General features: G+C 34.6%; 1 protein-coding gene across 1 annotated transcript in view; it reads right to left on the reverse strand.

Annotated features, from left to right (window-relative positions):
• LOC150103715 (peptidyl-prolyl cis-trans isomerase-like 3) overlaps positions 1-20,768 on the reverse strand; it is a 40,985-nt gene extending 20,217 nt beyond the window's left edge. Inside the window, exons 1-4 of the mRNA XM_090396511.1 lie at positions 20,720-20,768; positions 16,865-16,939; positions 5,585-5,678; positions 829-896 (exon numbers count right to left, since the gene is read on the reverse strand). Of these exons, the coding sequence (XP_090252637.1) occupies positions 829-896; positions 5,585-5,678; positions 16,865-16,939; positions 20,720-20,722 (240 nt within the window). The 5' untranslated portion in view covers positions 20,723-20,768. The remainder of the gene's footprint in view (positions 1-828; positions 897-5,584; positions 5,679-16,864; positions 16,940-20,719) is intronic.
• Positions 20,769-23,819: the final 3,051 nt, after the last annotated feature.

Consider the following 23,819-nt stretch of genomic DNA (forward strand, 5'->3'; position numbering starts at 1 on the left):
TTAAATTACTGCTAGCAATATGTGAGCAGTTTGAAAGCACATTGTGCAAATGATTTTAGAGGCTTTTCAAATGAAATGGATAATGTTGTTGAGGAAATTGCCAGCATCGGGTGTGAACTGGGTTTGATGAGACTGACAATGATAACATCCAAGAGTTAATTATATCTCATTCTGAGGAATTGAATGATTCTAACCTGCTAAATTTAGATGCACAGCAGGAAGATCCCGAAGAATATGAAGAAAATTTAACCACTGACAGTCAGCCAAAAGAGATTTCACAGAAACAATTTGAAAATATTTCTCGTACAATTGAAGTTTTTAAGCAGCAATGCTTAGAGGATGACCCTGATGAAGAGAAAAGCGTTAAAATTTGCAGAAGAGTAGAAAAGGCAATAGGACCATAGAGTCAGTTGTATGAAAAAAAGAAACAGAATTCCTACCAAACTACATTAGCTCGATTCTTTGTTAAGAAGTAGAATAATAAATTTATATTTTGAATATGTTTTATTGTCTTTCAGCTTCATGGTTTTCCTTTAACTAGGCCCTAAGACATACCCTAATTCTTTTATTAAAAAAAATAAAATAAAATAAGGGTCAAAAAAGAAATTTGAGGAAAGAATTACACTTTACCTAATAGGTTATTATATTTGATTAGTGCATTTTCGATTAATACGTCCATTTTAAAGAATGCATTAGGCACATTAATTGAGGGATTGCTGTAGTTATGTAAATAAATCCTAAAGAAAAATTCACTTGAGATTTCATAAATTTCTGAAAATAGAGCAAAATCAGTTGTTTTTTTTTTTATATTTTTTTTATTCATCTTACTTTTAATTCATCTCGAAACTCATCTTCAAATTTAGTTCCCCAAATGCTATTTCCTCCTTTACCTGTGCCTGTTAAAATCAAGTAATTTAGATAATTTTATGTTTCTAAACAACTATATGTCAAAACTTGCATAATACTAAAAACGTTAAATCAGTTTTAATATAGAAACATATCAAATATACTCAAATATAATACTCTGACACTGACAAACTGCAGATGCTTAAATGTTGTTATGACATGAATATTGTATAATTCTTAACAGATGAGCTAAATCCTAATAAAGCACTGAGGAATGCTCAATGGCACTACAAAAGCACCAAGAACTCGGAGGTAGGGTTCACATCTAATGGTAGTCCATTTTGCACACTCACATGCCATAAAAAGAACTTGTATCTCATATTTTCATGGATGACCACAAGTTCTACTCCATCATCCATAAGTTAGAAAATCTAATTTTTGTCTATGCTATAAGATTCTCATACTAACTTATCTCCTCTTTTGGTTACTCATTGGTGAATCTTTTCAACTATCTTCCCATCTCTTTGGAACCTGGATGACTATATCCATGCACAGTAATCCACATGTGGTTTTATTAAACTTTGTAAAGTGGAAGAGTAACTTCCTTATTCCTGAAATCAGTTTTAGAGAATTTAGTGTTTTCTTACTGTAAAGAGAACCTAAGTGAGAGTGCTTCAACAGTGCTGTCAGGTGATGCAATGATACTTTAACAACCTTAGACCTGTGACAGCTAAACTTCACCTCAGTGTTCACAATATCCCCCAACTCTATTGACCACCAAATTCTCACTAATATAATACTCCACCTACATGGACATTCACTGTCATTTTCCCATATAACCACAGGGATTCTGTATTATCAGCTACATTCTTTATCACTCTCCCATCAGCAAATAAATTAATATCATACACTCAAGACCTTCCTTCCTATCATGTTAATTTATTTTTCAAACCAATTTGATTGAGTTTTCATAAATGTGGAATCCTTTCAAATGACTTAGCAAAATTCAGAAGTGACATAGTATATCCCATTCCCTTTATCTAACTACACTGTCAATATTATAGTGACAGAGTTGGATAAGGTGATTTTGAAGCTAGTGATTTGGATCAGTTCATGTCTTTCAGCCCCTTTTGTCCTCAGTTCAATGATATCAAGTTTTGTATTCAAACCCACAAACTTTTAGGTGCACTAATTGTGAATTTGTTTGAAACTGATTTGCTAGCATCATTTTTTCATTTTTGTAGTCTGCATCATAGCTAGTTAAACAATTCCTAATTCATAATATATATTACTAATATTACTAAATGATATATCTTGGTATCTGATATGATGAAAAACCGAAAATCTGTTCTTTCTCTGAGTAGTTAAAAAAAAAAAAAAAAAGTGTAACAAACACATAAATATGGAATAAAATTCAGCAGGCTTGCAAAAATATAATCATGGTCAAGCTGATTTGACCATGATTGTGTGTGTGTTCCAAAAAAATCATGTTGTGCAGGTATTATATAAATTTTTGTTTGTAGTAAGAGATTTTATAAGTACTCATTACAATGTAATTTTCATTTCTTTATACCAAGCTTGAAGGCATTGTAACATTTCTGGTTATTAAATAATGATCTGAATTAATCCTGTAATTATGTAAACTATTTTTATTAATATTTGCTAAATTTATCCCACACATGAAAGGCAGAAAGCCTATAGCAAACAAATGTTGTGAGGACAGAGTCAGGAATCCATAACCTGTTGATATGCATCACTCAAAACACACGTACTAACCACAGTGATAACTTTTAATATGTAAATATTTCATCCCAAGTATCTTGGGACATCATCAGTACAGTAATTCAAACAATACTAGGAATAACATACAGTTAGGGCACATGATTACAGTGGAATCTCAACATGCATGCAATAATGTGTTATAGAAGTACAGTACTGATGATGTCCCAAGATACTTGGGATGAAATATTTACGTATTAAAAGTTATCACTGTGGTTAGTACACGTGTTTTTAGTGATGAATTCACCACAGGTTTCGTTATATAAAAACTGTTGAATATTGTAGTCCTTTGGAAATGCTTGATGAGGGAGACTATTCCACAGAATTGAAGGAAGGAATGAGAGATGACTGGGAGTAGCAAGTTTGGTGAGTATGCAGTTTGACTGCAAAAAGATGTTGAGCAGCTGTTGTATGAGTTCCTGTAGATCTGGCAGAAACATGAGCATAATGGATGCTAGTTCTTCTGAACAATGGCCATGGAAATATCTGTAGAAAAAACACAATGCAGAAACTGGTCTTCTATGGCATAGTGTCTGAAGAGACTTTAAAGGAAGTGTCATTTATCAACTGGACTACCCTTTTCTGAACAGCATCAAGAATTTTTAGGGAGATCTTAGGTGCACCATACATGAGAGTAGTATTCCAATGTTGGTCAGATTTGGGATTTGTACAGAGTAACTGTTCAGCAGAGAAGTACTGTCTTGACCAGAAAATGATGTCAAGTTTTTTGGAAACTGTTGATGTTATAGAATCTTTTATCCATTACAATTTGAATGGTTTCACTTATATGAAGATGCTGGCTTGAAATCCAGTGAAATATAAGGCAGGTAAGAAACATCTTTTTTATAATTTAATTGGTTGGTGTTATAATATCATTAAAATAAGTTATGAGTAATGTTCAACACCTAAGCTTATCTATTAGACTGATGCTGTGGAAGTGATATAATTATGCCAAGAAAGGATTGCAGTAAGAGTCAGACTGAGAAGAGATTTGGTCTTGACTGTTGAACTCATTATCAAAAGTAAGTGGAGAAGATCTAAGTTTGCTTGTTTTCCCATTCTCTTATGGGAAAACAAGCAAACCTGCATTTTGGAAGCATTGAAGTTGACTATGTTGCTTTCACCCACCCCAATCAAAGATACTGTAGAGATCAGTGTTCGGGATACTTCTTACAAATGATCTTGAAGCTTGAGATGTTGTTGAGCACTGCAAGGCTTGTCATATGAGTAGGATGAATGGAGTGTGCTATAATCAGCAAAATTATGAACAGGGTTTACAGTCAATGAGAGCAGGTCAATTATACAAATCAGAAAGAGGGGTGGGTGAAATGACACCCTGAAGGAACACCAACACTGGAAGGAAAGTCTGAGGAGAGACCCATTCACCATTACATGTAGGAATCAACCTGAGAGAAAACTGGTGATCCATTTACACAAGGATGAAGTCAGTCCAAATGATGGAAACTTGTTGAGCGGCCCTCAATGCCAGATCTGTTTTTTTGGTGGTCAGATACGTCTTCTGTATCATTATAATGGTTAAGTCTGATACGCAAACATCCTACTGATTCCAAGTGTTTTTAGCATGTTGAAAATAACAGATGGCTGCATTCCAACCTTGTGAAGTGCTATTACAGCTACACGGTTCTCAATCTCCGCACTGCATGTTAACCCGTACAGCTAAACAACTCTCTCTCTCTACTGATAAACATGTAAAGGTTGGCTGCACACAGTACCACTAACAGAACTGGGCTTGCACAATTCTGCGGGCAACCCAGGGGGTGTGCGTAAGTTGTAACAGTATTTATGGCAAGACTATGTATATATATAAAGTACAAACCCTTATGAAATATTTGAAATGTTTTACACTATTTCAGAAAAATATGCATAAATAATGAAATATAAGAGCCTCTATAGCTCAGCTGGTATAGACAAGTCCTTTGGTTAGAAAGACCCAGGTTCAAATCCTATCTGACAGGAGGAACCTTTATCGTGTATTTTCAATCAAATAGTAAGTTAGCTAGTCTCATATGGAGGTAGAGGGTTTTTTCATCCCTCAGAACAGACAAACTGGTCCTGTGAACACAGTTCTATAGATTGTGCCCTTAGAGGGATGCAAGAGAGGAATGGCAAGCTGGCTGCATTATATTGCCTAAAGCCCCTAATCAAGGAACTGAACCTATCTTGAATAGATGAGAAATGGATGGATGGAATAAAATGCATTTCCTAATATCTATTTTATATTGCAACACTATTATATATGTAAAATCCACATAATTATTTTAAGTATTATCATAAATTATATATTTAGTTTAATCCTTTATCCAAGTGTAAGCAAGCAAAGTTTGCACCTGAAGTATCTTCAGGACTGGGGCAACTCGTGGCAAAGGTGGACTAAGTTCTCATCACTTTCCTTAGTCTCCCATAATGCAAAGTGCATCTTGCAGACATGTATAATGCTATGCATTAGGGGAAGGGTCACTACCAAGACCGGTTTCGACCTTTGAGGTCTCTTCAATGGGAGCCAGACCCAGATGTGATACAAGGCTGAAGCAATGCAGAACTCATATTTCCATATGCCTTTCCAAAAGGTATCACACCTTTTGAGTTCTGCATTGCTTCAACTTTGGTATCACACCTGAAGAGACCTCAACGAAAGTGGTCTGGGTAGTGACCCCTCCCATAATGCATAGCATTATACATGTATGCAAGGAGATGTGCTTTGCATTATGGGAGATACTAAGGAAAATAATGAAAACTTAGTCCAACTTTGCCATGAGTTGCCTCAGTACTGAAGATACTTCAGGTGCAAACTTTGTTTGCTTACACTTGGATAAAGGATTAAACTAAATATATAATTTATAGTCTAACCAACTGGGAAAAAACTTCCAACATCTTTCAATAATCCAAAGTATTATCATAAGCAAATATTATATAATAATTACAAAGTATTGTATTATACCTGTAGGATCACCTGTTTGCACCATGAAACCCTTAATATTACGGATAAAAAGACAGCCATTATAATAGTCGCTTGCACAAAGAGCCAAAAAATTCTAAGAAAAAAAATAAAACCAAGTTGTTCAAACAATGTCTTAGTTCTGCATTTCTTGTTATTAATAACACTCACAGTATTTACATATGTAACAATTCAATAAAACTATACCAACGGTTCATTTCTACAAGTCAAGTTTCAGTTACTGAATTTTAATTAGTCAACTTTGGTTATACCAAATACTTGGAGTACCAATCAAAATGTTAATCAAGGCTGTTATATTCAGTAAAAATCAAATTTTATAAAGGTACACACATTAAATTAATCATTTTCAATGTTATTATGCATGTAAATAATATACTGCAACAGTATATTTTATTAATTTTTGCTAAATTCATTAATGCAAGGGGGGGGATCATTTATGAGCATTTCAGTCTGTTCAATGTTTACATTGAATCCTACGTAGGATACTTAAGCATTTAGCAAGGGCTTTTCTAATGAAAATGAGACTATCAGAAAATATTTTACTTCTTGCCTGTTGGATCTATCTCCCCACCACAAAACACACAAGATAAAGAACTGAAGGAAAAAAAAAAAAACATGCAATTAACAGATAATGTATAATTTCAACACTGATTACAGAATAACTAGAGACAGCAGCAACAAGGATCAGTAACTAATTTCATTCAAGCATGCATCAGTACCAGCCCTTTATTATTGATGAATTGCTCAACTAATGTTTGTGATATATACAGCAATCCCTCGATTAATGCATAATTTTTTTTCGATACCCAAATTCAATTAGTGCGCCTCTAAAATTTGATTAGTGTGCCTATACACATCTTAAAAATAAATGTTACAGATTTTAAAAATTTTCTATTTGTACATGGCTTTTTTTATGGCTAACTATTTTAAAAAAATCACTCACCAGAATGAAATAATTTAGTTAGCGATTTAAAACATTTTACAAAGTTATTTCTAATGACATACTACACTACTTGACCAATCAAAATGTTAATCAAGGCTGTTATATTCAGTATACAGTAAAAATCAAATTTTATAAAGGTACACACATTAAATTAATAATTTTCAATGTTATTATGCATGTAAATAATATACTGCAACAGTATATTTTATTAATTTTTGCTAAATTCATTAATGCAAGGGGGAGGTCATTTATGAGCATTTCTGTCTGTTCAATGTACACTATGTTGCAAATTTTTACCACCAAAATTTATGTCTTCTGCTATAGTACACCCACAGATTCGAGACCCTTCAACACTTCTGTGCAGGTTACAAAAAGAAGAATCCATTCTGATAATAGGGAATCAATCCATCTGGATGAGTTGTTTATTATTAAACATTAGAAAATTAACTTTTCTTTTATGAACATTGCAGTTCTTAAAGTGGTAACTATTTTGCTTGTTAACAGTTGGGAAATTTTATCTATAAAGCACATGATTTCGCGTGTTGGTGACCAATTCGTACGTCCTTCATTTCTTTCTCTCCTTCAATGATAACGTCCAAAGTTAATTAAATCTCATTCTGAAGAATTGAGTGATTCCGACCTGCTAAATTTATATGCATAGCAGGAAGATCCTGAAGAATATGAAGAAAATTTAACCACTGATAGTCAGCCAAAAGAGATTTTACAGAAACAATTTGAAAATATTTATCGTACATCGAAGTTTTTAAGCAGCAATGCTTAGACGCTGACCCTGATGAAGAGAAAAGCATTAACATTTGCAGAAGAGTAGAAGAGGCAATAATGCCATATCGTAGGTTGTACTAAAAAAAAGAAACAAAATACCTGCCAAACTACATTAGCTTAATTCTTTGCTAAGAAGTAGAATAAATTTATATTCTGAATATGTTTATGTCTTTCAGCTATATGGTTTTCCTTTAACTAGACCCTGAGACATATCCTAATTCTTTTATTAAAAAAATTAGGTCAAAAAATAAATCTGAGGAACGAATTATACATTTTCCCATAGGTTATTATATACGATTAGTGCGTTTTCGATTAATGTGCCTGTTTTAAAGAATGCATTAGGCGCACTAATCAAGGGATTGCTGTAGTTGTCACGATATCATACTGCACAGTCTCAATATTGCATGGATGACACTAAAGCAAAGTGTGATATTCAGAAAAAAGAGAACAGTGTAAGTATATGAAAGAGAAGCAGGTGATAGTAGAGAGGTATGTTTAAAAGTTATCTAGGATATTCTTTTGGGATATAAAAGAAAGGAAAATTACTTTGTGTGCTTTTACTAATGTTAATACATTTTATTGATGAGTTGTGCTTCCCTTGTTAACTAAGAAATGAAAGTCACTAGGTTGCATCCCACTTGAATACCAATGTTCTCTCACTTCTTGTTTCATTGAGCAATCTTTCAAATTACTTGAGACATCAAGAATATCTTCAAATTTTTACATTATATTTATCATCTTCTGATTCCTTTCACAGTACTTTTTTCCTTCATTTCAGAGCTTCTTCAATAGCTTCCAAAATATTTTTTTTTATTTTATTTTAAAAATTTATCAAATTTACAACCGTGTTAGAAACCTTTTTTATTATCCTGACATTTCGACCTTCACATCAAGATCATCATCTGGAGCATACATCAATATACAAGACAAGCTGAGTTACATTATTAACTGTAAGTGAAAGAAACAATACTCTGATCACATGTTATTCTACTGGCATGACCTCTAGTGAAAAAAAAAAAAATTACATGAAGCTAAATTCTATTTACAATGACAGGAATAAACATTCTTTCAGATGGTTTTCTTTCAGAAACAATTATGTCCTATTTTTAGTATTACAATTCTTATTTTTCCTTTTAAGATACTGGATTTTCTATAGTCCTGTTTATAGTTGTTCTTAGTAAGGAACGTTCCATGGGTCAAATATATACTTTCCATATGTTTGGAATTTTTAAACCATCATTATAGTCCATATTGGGGTGGTTGATAATAATCTCACATGCTTCCTTAAATTTTCATTCATACCATGTTTTAGTGAGACAGATAGTGCTTTTCCAGTGAATTCTGTGTAAGGTATTCAAAGCATGATCAGAAAGGCCAGCTTCACCATAATTATTTCATTTAATGTGTCGTTTATGTTATTTTTGTCTGATAAGAATTGTGCATCCTGTTTTTCCTATATATGGTGTGTTGCAAGTACAATAAATCCGGTATACTCCAGGGTGGGCCAGTGGAGGGAGTGGGTCTTTGGATGAGTTGAGCAAGCTTTTCAATTTCGCAGGGGGTTTGGAGGTGGCTTTGAGGTTGTATTTTTTTTTGTACTCTGTTTATTTTGTCTGATGTTCCTTTAATGTAGGGAATGGTTATGGTTTTACTGTAGTCTGTTCTGTCTTTGTTTTTTATTGAGGTTTTGTAGAGAATTTTGTTAATAGTGTTTTGGCTGTATCCTTTTTTTTGCAAACTATTAATGATAATTTTAAATTCGTCTTTCAGTGCCTGTTCGTTGGAACAGGTCATCTGAGCCCTGTTTTTTAGCGTGTCGATGAAACCTAGTTTTTGTGTTGGGTGGTGGTCGTAGGCGTTTATGTGTATATATTGTCCCATATGTGTCGCTTTCTGGTAAACCGACACATATGGGACAGATTGCCAGAGGGAAGACGTGTGACAAGTGTATCCAGAAATGGAAGTATGTTCGTGATGGGGAGGAAGTGGAGAGGATCCAGAGACGAGTGACCAAGATGATAGCAGGTCTGTGGAATGAACCTTATGAGAATAGGTTGAAGATTTGTGGGTTGCAGAAATTGGACGATAGGCGAAGGAGGGGTGATACGATTGAGACATTCAAATTACTGAAGGGTTTCTATAAGATTGATCCAGAAGATATTTTTGAAAATATGACTGGTGGTGGGAGGACTAGGGGCCATGAATGGAAGCTGGGCAAGAGCGTGGTTGACAAGGGTGTTAGAGCTAGGTTTTTTACTTGGAGAGTAGTGAATGAGTGGAATAAGCTTCCAGAGTCTGTTGTGGGTGCTACAACCGTGAATGAGTTCAAGGCAAGGTATGATAGATACTGTGTCAATGTCAAATAGTTGTTCTTGACAGGATGTCAGGGCCTCCCTCGATGAGTCTGTCGACTCATTGGAGTTGCCCGGAACAATAATAATAATAATAATAATGTTGTGTTTTTCAATTTCAATTGTGAATTGTATGCGTTTGTGTTGTTTGTTTAGGAATGGCTAAGGAATGAGTCTAATGTCTGGCAACCATGGGACCAGATCGCGAAAACATCGTCAACGCATCTAAGCCAGACTTTGGGTTTTAGAAGGGAGGAACCTAAGGCAAGTTGCTCAAAATGTTCAATGTAAAAGTTAGCAATGGGGGGGGGGAGAGAGAGAGATAATGGCGAGCCCATGGCTGTGCCTTCTTTTTCTAAGTAGAAGGCGTTTTGCCATACAAAATAACCCGACCATAATACATGAGCAAATAGCGCTGTGATATCTGGAGGGAATTCGTTCCGCAGGAGAAGGATCGTGTCATTGATTGGGATATTTGTGAAGAGGGCAGAGATGTCAAAACTGACTAATAAATCATCTTTTTCTAATGTAATGTCTTTGAAGTGTTGTGTGTTTTTGATATAGGAGGGGGAATGAACTACCAACTCCTTGAGTGTTGCAGCTAATTTTTTGGCTAAGTGATACATCGGGCTATCAATTCCTTCAACTATAGGTCTTAACGGTGTGTTTTCTTTGTGAATCTTCGGTAGTCCATAAATTCTTGGAGAGCATGCATAGCGAAGAAATAGTTTTTTGACCGTATCTTCGGACCATGAATTGACTAATTGACTTAAGTAGTTTCTCTGTTTTGTTTTTTATTCTGCTGGTTGGGTTGTAGTTAACCAATTGGTATGTGTTATTGTCAGAGACCAGCAGATTCATTTTTTCTACATAAGTGGTACGGTTTAAAATAACGGTGGCATTTCCTTTATCAGTTCTGGTTATTACTATGTTCGGATTTGTTTTAAGTGATTTCACCGCGGTTAATTCGTGTTTAGTAATGTTGCTTGTTATTGTTCTGTTATGATTTAAAATGTTGGCAGTTTCTAAACGTATTTTGTCTGCTATGTTATTAGGGATGAATCTTAGGCCTCTTTCAATATTACCCATAAATTCAAGTTGTTTATTGATTTCTATGCTATAGCAAAATTTAAACCTTTGTTAAGTATAGAGATTTTGACTTTGTTTAGAGCGTAGTCAGATAGGTTGACTATGTTATTGATACATGTGGGTGATTGGTGGCGCCTGTTGCTTGCTTCTGGCTGGTTGTTGTTGTTCACTGTGGCGAACTTTGAATATGGCAGCTGGTTTTGTCGTTCTTTTAGTCTTTGGAATTTGAAAATTAGGTTTCCTTTCTTCACTCGGAGGTTGTGGTTTGCTGTGTTGTCCGCAATCTTTTCTAGGATCATTCAGATATCTTCATTTACGTAGCTTAAAAGTTCAGTTTTTTCTTTTAGTAGCTGGTTTTGTGTGGCGGCTAGGTTCTTTCTGGTAGTGGATCTGCTCTCTGAGAAGTGCTTTCTCCATACAGTGGTATATTCATTGTGCTTTTGTTGAGGTGAATTTTCTCTTTAGCTTGATGCAATTAGGAGTGATATTGGTGTCCCTACACCGTTTTAAAAAAGCCAGTCGATTGATCAAATTTGAAACTTGAATCTTCAGCTTAACGTATTGATTGCATCGCTTGTGGGTCGAATCTTCATGAATTATTGTAATCCTCTCTTCTAGAGTTACACGGTGATCAGCATTCATTTTAAAAATTTATGGAATTTATAACCGTGTTAGAAAACTTTTTTATTATCCCGATGTTTCGATCTTCACATCAAGATCATCACCTAGAGCATACATCAATATACAAGACAAGCTGAGTTACATTATTAACTGTAAGCTAAAGAAACAATGCTTTGATCACATGCTATTCTACTGGCATGACATCTAGTGAAAAAAAAAAAAAAAATACATCAAGCTAAATTCTATTTACAATGACAGGAATAAACATTCTTTCAGATGGTTTTCTTTCAGAAACAATGATGTCCTATTTTTAGTATTACAATTCTTATTTTCTTTTAAGATACTGGGTTTTCTCCAGTCCTGTTTATAGTTGTTCTTAGTGAGGAACGTTCCGTAGGTCGAAGATATACTTTCCATATGTTTGAGATTTTTAGACCATCATTACCGTTCAGATTGGGAAGGTTGATAATAATCTCACATGCTTCCTTAAATTTCCATTCATACCATGTTTTAGTGCGATGTAGACAGCTAGTGCTTTTCAGTCAATTCTGTGTAAGGTATTCAAGGCATGATCAGTAAGGCCAGCATTACCATAATTATTATATTTAATGTGTCATTTATGTTCTTTTTGTCTGATAGGAATTGGGCATCCTGTTTCTCCTATATACGGTGTGTTGCAAGTACAATAAATCCGGTATACTCCAGGTTGGGCCAGTGGAGGGAGTGGGTCTTTGGATGAGTTGAGCAAGCTTTTTAATTTTGCAAGAGGTTTGAAGCACCACTTATGTAGAAAAAATGAATCTCCTGGTCTCTGACAATAACACATACCAATTAGTTAACTACAACCCAACCAACAGAATAAAAAACAAAACAGAGAAACAACTTAAGTCAATTACCACATGGCCCGAAGATAGAGTCAAAAAACTATTTCCTCACTACGCATGCTCCCCAAGAATTTACGGGCTACCAAAAATTCACAAAGAAAACACACGGTTAAGACCTATAGTTGAAGGAATTGATAGCCCGATGTATCACTTAGCCAAAAAATTAGTGGCAACACTCAAGGAGTTGGTAGTTCATTCCCCCTCCTATATCAAAAATGCACAACACTTCATAAACACCAAAGACATTACATTAGTAAAAGATGATTTATTAGTCAGTTTTGACATCTCTGACCTCTTCATAAATGTCCCAATCAACGACACAATCCTTCTCCTACAGAACAAATTCCCTCCAGATATCACAGCGCTATTTGCGCATGTATTATGGTCGGGTTATTTTGTATGGCAAAATGCCTTCTACTTACAAAAAGAAGGCACAGCCATGGGCTCGCAATTATCTCCCCCATTGCTAACTTTTACATGGAAAATTTTGAGCAACTTACCTTAGGTTCCTCCCCTCTAAAACCCAAAGTCTGGCTTAGATACATTGATGATGTTTTCGTGATCTGGTCCCATGGCCGCCAGACTTTAGACATATTCCTTAGCCACCTAAACAAACACATTCAATTCACAATTGAAAAACACAACATACTTCCATTTTTGGATACGCTTGTCACATGTTTTCCCTCTGGCAATCTTTCCTTCACTGTTTACCAAAAACCGACACATACAGGAGAATATATACACATAAACTCCTACCACCAAACACAAAAAACTAGTTGTCATCAACACGCTAAAAAACAGGGCTCAGACGATCTGTTCCAACGAGCAGGCACTGAAAGACGAATTTAAAATTATCATTAATACTTTGCAAAAAAACGGATACAGCCAAAACACTATTAACAAAATTCTCTACAAAACCTTAATAAAAAACAAAGATAAACCAGACTACAGTAAAACCATAACCATTCACTACATTAAAGGAACATCAGACAAAATAAACAGAATACTACAAAAATGCAACCTCAAAGCCACCTTCAAACCTCCTGCAAAATTAAAACGCTTGCTCAACTCATCCAAAGACCCACCCTGGAGTATACCGGAATTATTGTACTTGCAACACACCGTACATAGGAGAAACGGGACGCCAATTCCTATCAGACAAAAAGAACATAAACAACACATTAAATACAATAATTACGGGGAAGCTGGCCTTTCTGATCATGCCTTGAATACCTTACACAGAATTGACTGAAAGCACTAGCTGTCTACATCGCACTAAAACATGGTATGAATGGAAATTTAAGGAAGCATGCGAGATTATTATCAACCATCCCAATCTGAACAGCAATGATGGTCTAAAAATCCCAAACATATGGAAAGTATATATTCGACCCACGGAACGTTCCTACTAAGAACAACTATAAACAAGACTGTAGAAAATCCAGTATCTTAAAAGCAAAAATAAGAATTATAATACTAAAAATAGGACATCATTGTTTCTGAAAGAAAATCATCTGAAAGAATGTTTATTCCTGTCGTTGTAAATAGAATTTAGCTTGGTGTAATTTGTATTTTTATTTTATTTATTTATTTTTTTTTTTTTCACTAAATGTTATGCCAGTAAAATAACATGTGATCAAAGCATTGTTTCTTTAGCTTACAGTTAATAATGTAACTCAGCTTGTCTTGTATATTGATGTATGCTCCAGATGATGATCTTGATGTGAAAATCGAAACGTCGGGATAATAAAAAAGTTTTCTAACACGGTTGTTATGTTGATTATGTTGAATGCTGATCACCGTGTAACTCTAAAAGAAAGGAATATTTGTTGTACATTCATGATATAAGTCTTCTATATTCTTACCAGTCTTTCCATGACTTTTGTTTAGTTACTTTTACACACAGTTCAGCTTGTACATTTTTCTCTGTATTCTATCAGGGAATATGCTGAATTACTTGCAATGAAGTTTCATTTTTTTTTTATGCTGGCTGCTTTCTCTAATGATTCAAAGAATTCGTCCACTTCTTCCTCAGCTGAAGCTTTATCAAGCCATAAACACAAATAAGTTTTGTTGTCCAATTCTCCACAACTACTTGAAATTGTCTATCAATGTTTGGTGGTGAATGCTATTGTTTCTCATTCCTTTCCCTAATCACTGTTGTCCAAATATAACATCCTATATTTATTATTTATCATGATTTCACTTGTTTTAGTTTTATTTGTCTCAGTAACACAAATGTCCATGTGGTACTTCATATTCTTCCACCAGCTCTATTTCCTTTCTTCAATTCTCTGACATTGTGGTTGTTCTGGTAGCTGTGTTTTCACTTTTTGCTGATTCCCTGATGCAAGCATTAGAGTTCTTCTTTAACTAGGTGATGCCTCAGCTGGCATGAAACTGCATTGTTTTGTACCATCATGTTAGTTTCTGGTTTAAACTAATAAAGAAAACATTTTGGTTGGTGAAGTCCCAAACCGTCAGCTCATCCTTCATTCATTACCCAGTGGATGCCCAATTGCCAGGTATCCACTGGGTAATGAACATGAAGATAATGATCAGTCATTATGTCAGAAGCCCCATGTTCTACATATTCCTTAAAAGCTATGTGGAGGTCTCCTCCAGGTTATCTGGCTTTGACCCTTACTCAAGTCCTTCAAAATAATTAGTCCATATATTCAAAATATCTTCAGTTTGTTCTCATGTCACCTTTTAACATCTGATTCTTTTTACTATACTCTTTCCTTCATTTCTAAGTTTTTTTTAAATAGCCTCCAGAACATATTGCTGTATTTCTGATACTCATATTGTATATTCATACCAGTCTTCTCATGGCTTCTGTTTAGCTACTTTCACACACAACTTAGCTCTCTTAGATTTAGATTTGATTTTTATGGCACAAAGACATCAAAGGTCATACAGCACCAGGAAAAAAGTTACAGCAGTTAGTAATCATAAGCATCCATGTTTGTGATTTTCCTACAATGCCCTTGACAGGATTCAAATGTGCAGCTTCTGAAATGGAGAGCAGATATGCTAACTACTTGGCCGACCAGGTTGGTCCTTAGCAACAAGTAGATATCTTGTTGGTGGGATGGAAGGACACTTGTAAGCCAACAGAACTAAGTGATTTGGTTATACCTTCTGAGATGCCTTTAACATAGGTAATGGTGACAATGGACCACCTCTATATCACTATTATGATCAGAGGCAAATGACAAGGAAATGCTATAATTATTAATTATTTTTTGACATACAATTAGGCAAAGCCATTAGCAAGGAAAGTGAACTTGGTGCAATTTATTTCTTGGGAGAGCAGCAATTCAGTGGAGCAAAGAAAAGTGTGCTTGATGTACCAAAATCTTAATGTACCATATTTTTGATGATTATGATGGTTTGCAAAAAGGATGAGAAGTCCAGTATGTGTTTTCTTTCTGAATACTGAGAAATTAAAGCTATCATCTGGTTATTTTGTTAAGGAGGTGTAAAAAGGCAATTGGATCTCTTCTAACTCAAGAGTGAACTGAATATGATGGCAAAATATGTTGATCTTATTAATGAACTCTGTACATCTGTAATGGAGTCATACCAAATTGCAAAAACATCAACATATCTGTACCATAAGGACAGCTTAGGAAGGATGCTATTCAGTACCTGTTGTTCAAATCTTTCCATGAATTAGTTAGCTAGTGTGGAAGAAAGAGAACTATCCATCGATGTGGACTCAATTATTTTGTTGGTTTTGGCATGTGAAGTAACTACAATGAATGACAAAGTCAAATTGGCTAACAACATGTCCCAGGAAATCATGCTTGAGGAAGTTAAGTGTTTCATAAAAGAACATTTGTGAGTGAGGACACAATATCCAGGCTAAAAAGGAGATCACCTGATATCTTTTTCATAAAATAAGAACTATTTTTGATAACTGACAAGGGCTTTCTTGTGAATGACAAAAGCAATTTGGAAAGGTGTTTTGTAAGATGGAGAGCCAATGTAATCCACAACAGGATGTATGGAATATTTGTTTTCTGGACTTTTAATAACATATAAACGAGGATGCCACTGGTAACACTTGAGTTTTTCTTCTTAGTTTCCACATCCCAATTAGAAACATTATCTATCAGAGTGTTTAATTTTATAATCTGGGTCATAATAAGATCATTAGCAAGAGGATGATATGTAGAGTAGTCATGTAACATTAAAATTAATTTCCTATAGTATTCATTTTGATCTGGACCACTAATGCTTTCTCTCTGTCTGACTTTGTAATAATAAAATTATTATTCTTCTACAGAGAAACTAAGGCCTTCATTTCCAGATAACACAAATTCAAAGGAGGTTTGCCTTAAAAAAGTATTTGTGCTATGCCTTCATTACTAGGGCAAAAATTTTATACTAAAAATATATATACGTAAGTTAGATCCATTTTATGTTATTTATTTATTACAGAACACTACTGTGTTATAGGTTTTTGACATCTTATGTGTGGAATGATTATAAAAAAAGTATGAATTTTCAAAGGCATCGCTACAAGCATTTCTACCTGCCAAATAAACTAATAACTATGTATTTGTTTCAAAATGTAACATACCTCACATGCCTTCGGACACTGCTCACAAAACAGTTCTATCTTTATATCACCTAGGTCTGTATGGAGAGTTGCTGACTGTAAACCAATAAAAAAAATGTTCTATGTATAGTAAGAATGAAACAATTTAATTAATAACATGCAAGGAAAAATGAAATTTATGCAGTTACTAAGGGATAGGCAGCATGTGATAGAAAGTACCAGGGATTTGAGAATGCTAGATCTAGTAAATGCATCATAGGATGTCTGTAATTAAAAATGATCATCTTGGTTACAGATGACAATCTTTGTCAGATGGTCATCTTGGTTACATTTTTTGACTAAGTGACATAAGCATCTCAATACAGGATTATAGAATAGCAATTAAACAACAACAAACAATTCTAAAAAGCACCTCCTTAGTAGTAGATCCCTTAGTAGCTAATGTAATATAACTATCATCATCATCAAATTCCTAATATGCACCCTCAAGGGGTGTACAGGATATGATAGTACTACATGATATGATAGTACTACACTCACATCATTACTAACTTCCTATCTATAATTTACCTCCAAATCAATCTGTTACCTGACAAGACTCTAACATTATAAGATCTTATATTTCTATCTTCTAAGGCACTTTTTACTGTATCAACCCACTTATATCTTGGTCTAGGTCTTTTTCCTGCCAACCTGACAGAGAACACTTGTTTTGCTAATCTTTCCTTTCAATTCTGTTTAAGTGACCAGACTACCTGAGATTAGCTATGCTATGTTAAGTTCTTTCCTAATAGCCTCGTTTTTAATATGATATTGCTACTGATGCCACCTGTTCACCCCTCTAATCTTTCTTAGGTGAAGTGTTTGATTTCTAACCCAGCTCTCAGATCCATAAGTTAAAATTGGTTTAAATGTTCACTGTCTGTTTAAATGTTCAATGTTCACTTGATCACAGTCTTGTATCCAGCTAATTTAGCATTGTGACTAATTTCTCACTTATTCCATATAAATTTATTCACTTGACTTCCTACCATATCAGCTTTAGTGATTCTGTTGTCTATTTCCATATTTAATTAACCATTTTCACTAAAAATCGTGTCTAAGTATCCAAAATGTTTTACTTGTTCTAAAGGTTCTCCATTCAGAATGCAGTTGATATTTTCAATGCTTTTGCCTATTTTCATTATCTTTGTCTTGTTATTGCTGACCTTCATACCAAATCTATTACAACATTTATTCAATTTAGTTAGAGAATCTTACAGACTTGTAATGGATTTATTTAGAAGTATAACATCATCTGCATAAAGTAAAGAGCTAAGATTAACATCTCCAATTTCGATATTAGGTTTCATTCCACTTTCCTTCATAATGTGAACTATATATAGATAATAAATAACAGAGGTGATAATGTACTTACTTGCTTGACACCAGATTTAACATAAAAACCACCTTCCTGTACATCCTTCCTCATGATGGTACAGAATGACAGTAAGAGAACTAAAAAGTCAATAAAAATCGCAACTCATGGTATTCCATTATTGAAACAAAAAGGAGCTGAAGTAATAGCAGAATGTATACCTACAGTCAAGAGGATAAATCAAGTGAGAGTTAAATGGATGGATAGCATCATTGAGCAAGAACTAAAAATTGTGGATGGAATTAGAAACAAAAGTGATCAGCAAGTACATGAGCAGTATAAAGCACAGGACAGAAGGGTGACCGCAATTATAGTAAGAAAGGAAAATTCAGGGTAAGAGAGGAAATTAGCTGTGCAAGCGAAAGGTAATCCCAAAGTTCTTAAGTGGCAAGTAAAAGAAGAATGACTACAGTAGAGCAATTGTTATGAATGCCAATGGTAGAGAGGTAACTGAAACAAACAATACTTGAATTACTCAGTGATCAAGTTGCTTGGAGAAGTCAAAAGTAAAGACAATGCTGATTTATTTCTATGATTCCAAGGGCATTATCCACAAAAAATTCATTCCGCTTGGCCAAATGGTCAATTTTATCTCAGTTTTGAAGCAATTGATAGCGAGAATTCATCGTGTACAGCATGAATATCGTGACGACCGACCGTTCGTCAAAACACACTGTCACTCTTACTCTTGGAACTATAACTCGGCTTCTAATGAAACAAATGTCAAACAGTTGACAACACTAAAGAAGGTTGCCACTTTCGACAACAAAAAGATACAACAGGTGGCACCAGTAGTTTCTTCTATTTTCTAAAAGTTCGGTTTCTTTTTGAACAGAGGGTAGAATATAATTTTGAGAGGAAATATTCAATTGTTTGCTGATGGCAAAAAATTTGGGCAGAACAATAATCAATAAAGACCTTGAAATTTTGCAGGATGATTTAAATAGAATGGCAATATAGGCAAAGGAGAATAATATCAGTTTAACGTGGCCAAGTGTAAAGTCACACATTTTGTTGAAGAAATTACCAGCTATGTACCATATTGACAGAACTGTATGCCAGGAATTTGGGGATGCTGGTGATTAGGGAGTTGAAGTTCAGAGAGCATATTGCAAAAGTGACTGAAACAGCTCATAGAATTACCTGATTAATGAGGAACATTCTGACAGAGATAAGTAGGTTGTTGTTATACCTCTTTATAAGGTTTTGACAAGATCATAGGATCATCCATTTAAGAAAGAATTTAACAGCAGTTAAAATGATTTACAAACTGACAGCCATGGAACCCATTTCTTATAATTAAAGTTGACAAATGTCGGAAATGTTATTATTATTAATTATTATTCTTCTTATTATTATTTGACACCTCCAGGGAGTCCAAAGACTCATCGAGGGAGAGTGTGCCAACAGCATCGAACGACTGATCCCCTTCCAACTACTAACCGCACTCAAACTTACTTTTTGCATGAGCCATTAGTAGCAGAGGCTCTACCAATCGACCAACCTTGCTGGCTGTTTCTAATGATTTTCCTCTCCACCAAACTAATGAGGTGTTACGTTGTTGTATTCTTAAATATTTTACCTCTATTGTTCTCCTTGTGCCTACTGAGATCTGGCTTCTAAACTAACTTTCTGGGGCCGTTTCTCTCTTCGAGCTCTGACGAAATTTATTTGTTAATGCTACGCCAGTCAGAACTCTAGGATAGAAATTCTTATCCAAAGAAACTTTCCCAGAATAAGTAGTTAGGTAGATTGGGTTCTCAGTATACAGTCATGGCAATCTTAAATTCTCACGACAATCACACGATAGGCATTTCAATATCTACTACGATGATGTCCAAAGCTTATTTTGACTTTTAACATCGCCCAAACAAAATATTCTTATTGAAAAGACATTTCATTACGAAATACATCTGAAGTAAGAACGTTTTAAGTCAAGAACCTTACCTGAATACTAACATGGCCTTTCAATAAGACTATGCATGTAAATCAAATTTGTGTAACATTACAACCATTATGTTATTGTATTTATCACTTGCACACACCACTATATCGAGACTGCCCTGTCAACGGCAGTGAATGTAATCATACGTAAGCGCTTAGGCCTAAGTAATCACCTCTTGCGAGTTACTTCCTGTAATCCCGTTTCTGAATAAAAATCTCATTATCTTAACTTCATGCAGATTATTATCAACTTGACACGATATAAAATCAACTTTCTTCAGCAATTTCTTTTCGTGATACTTTAATTTTCGACCCATGTTTATTGACACTACATACATATACTACCAGCAAAAGCGCACATTGTCGCTCGCGTCATGCTTTCGATGCTTGATATCTCATATAACAGCTATATCTAGAAGATTAAAGAAATGTTGGTAATGATGTTGTGTTACTATATGTCACTATCTCTCTCACACAAAAAAAAAAAAAATGGTGGAAGTAAAAACTTTACTTACCATATCAGTAACACACACATGAAATACATAAACAAGAAATCAAAGTTTCCTACAAAACAATATTAGATTTAAGCGCCACCTGTCCGTATCCGATTAGGAATTCATGAGAAGGCTGCTAAGGAGTTTGTGGACATATTAGATAAAATTATTACGGATGAAATTTATTTGCCACAGCAAATATTTAATATGGATGAGACCTCCTTGTTTTGAAAAAAAATGGAGGAGCAGACATTCATCCACAAAAATCTAAAATCTATGCCTGGTTTCAAAGCTCTTAAAGACCATATTACGATTCTTTTAGGGCAGAGTTTCTCAAAGTGTGATACGCAAAAGAAAGCATGGAATCATTATTAAGAAAAAAAGAATTATTTTAAATGTATATATACCGTATATGTCGTCATTTAAGACGACTCTCAAATACTTCAGAAAATCCCTCGAAATCATGGGTCGACTTATACGGCGAGTATAAAAGGGGAAGCTTAATTTCTTGGATGAACATTTAGGTAGTTACAATACATCATTATATAAGAAAATCGGCAGGGTTTATAAACAAATCAGATAATTTTTTGTTACATAAATTTATTTAAAATATTAATAGATGTAAGTCTTAAAATACAAATAATAATTATGAACCTCAATTTTCATGTTAATTTTCTTCATCTGTTGAAAATAGTTCTTCAGATTCATTGTTTAAATGATTGTCATATAAATCCCAGTTCGAATCCGGTGAATTGATTTCGTTTTCATTGTCATCAGTGTCCCACAACAGATCACCTTCCATACCATCCATAAGATTAGAGATGCCATGTTTTTTAAATGATTTTATTACAGTTTCCACTTTTACTTTATTCCATGCTTTGATCACAATGCACAACATATCAAGTAATGCAGCATATATAGATCCACCGTTTGTAAATGAATTTTCACCAGTCAACATCCAATTATTCCACTCTTCTCGCATGTGATTTTTAAATGGTTTGTTCAAGCAGACGTCTAGTGGTTGCAATATAGAAGTTAAACCACCTGAGTAGTAGTCCAGCCACTAGTGACCAGATCAAGATTAAGATAAGATAAGGAATCGTGACGTGATTGGTTGTTCAGCTGATGACGTCATTGTGTGTATGACTTCATGAGTTTGGAATGTTTGGAATTTTTCTGGGGAACACATGTGTCAGTGACGTCACGTTTGGTTCGATTATGGAATTGTGGGTGATGGTTGGAAATAAGGACTCGTGTTGTGATTGGCGGGACACTATGAACCAAATAGGGGTAGGGTGAAAGGGGGACGCGATGTCAGCGTTGTGGATGTGTGTTATCAGATGTAGATAAGTGACGTCAATTGTTAGTTGTAAATAAGTGACATTATTGTTTTGAATGGGAAAAGGAAAATATATTAGAGGATAAGGATTCGTGGTGTGATTGGTGGAACACTTTACACCAAATAGGGGTAGGGTGAATGGGGGAAGTGACATCAGTGTCGTGGATGTGTGTTGTTATGAGCTGTAGATAAGTAAATGGTTTGTATATGGCATTGTGGGTGATGGATAGTGATAAGATAGCGTTTGGAATGCTTGGAATTTCATTCGGGCCCCCTTCTCTCAAGGACATCACGTGGTGTGTTTGGTTCGGTTAGCATTGTGGGTTGGTTTAGATATAAGGAATCGTGACGTTATGTGTTTGGAAATTTCTGGGGAGCATATGTCTCTGTGACATTACGTGGTGTTTTGGTTTGGCTATGGAATTGTGGGCGATGTTTTTGAGATAATTATGTGTATTATTTCTGGGAAAACTCCCATGTTACTCCTCTTAATAAACTATTATAATTACAGCTATTTTGCCTGCTTCAGTTTAGGAGTGCCCCTGTTTAAATGTCATTGGCTATTTACTCACGGATTCTTAGGGCATTGTAGATGTAAATTTACCAAAAAGTATATGTAACATAAGGAAGAGAAATTTACACATACCTTTTTCTGGGTGTTGTGGCTTTTCTTCTTTCTGCGATGTCCAAAAACTACTGAGTGTGTGGAGGGGGGTAGTCAATTTAGGAGAATTAAAATAGAAAACCCGGGTTTTTTTCAGTAATATATATATATATATATATATATATATATATTATATTATTATATTATATAGGGTAGGAAAGGGTGAAAGGGTTGATTTTTTATATTTTCCCTTCCCCCTCCCTATATAAAAAAGCAACCCTTTCACCCTTGCCTACCCTATATAATATAATAATATAATATATATGTTTATATATATATATTACTGAAAAAAATCTGGGTTTTCTGATTTAATTCTCCCAAATTTCCTCCCCCCCCACACACACACTCAGTAGTTTTCGGACATCGCAGAAAGAAGAAAAGCCGCAACACCCAGAAAAAGGTATGTGTAAATTTCTCTTCCTTATGCTACATATACGTTTTGGTAAATTTACATCTACAATGCCCTAAGAATCCGTGAGTAAATAGCCAATGACATTTAAACAGGGGCACTCCTAAACTGAAGCAGGCAAAATAGCCGTTTTTGAGATAAGATATCTTGGAATTTTCCCAGGTGACAAATATCCATCGTTGTCGTCAAGTTTTGTGTGTGGTTGTCTATAGATTGGAGTACTAATTTTCCAATATAATTTGGGGTATTTCTTTCCTGTTAAAGGTTATGGGAAAACTTAGAGTAGTGTCGAGATGGCGGCAGCGTTTAGACCTTTACTGAATAATTAATTATATGTTGGTGTCCCCTCAAACACACACCTTTTTTTTTCATATACATAACTCATCCGGATATTTTGATTTGTTTACATCTATACGAACTTAAACTACATTACTTTTCTAATTAACGTTATCTTTTTTTACAAAATGTTTGGCTATTGGTAATTTTAGTTTACAGTCAAGAGAAAAACCAAACGGCATTTTAAAAAAAAATAACTTAAAATAAACGGATTTAAATGGATTACAACAAGTTTTGTATGTAGTCTAGAAATTCTAATGATAATTTAAATTACTTACAGTCTTTCCAGAATGGGTCTTCTTAATGCGAATAGATATTCCAAAATAGTTGAATTATATATCCCCAGCACAACACACACAAATACACAAAATAT

The sequence above is a fragment of the Typopeltis vanoorti genome, chromosome 8, assembly GCF_054136105.1.
Source record: "Typopeltis vanoorti isolate ZY-2024b chromosome 8, IOZ_Tvanoo_1.0, whole genome shotgun sequence".
NCBI lineage: Eukaryota > Metazoa > Arthropoda > Arachnida > Uropygi > Thelyphonidae > Typopeltis > Typopeltis vanoorti.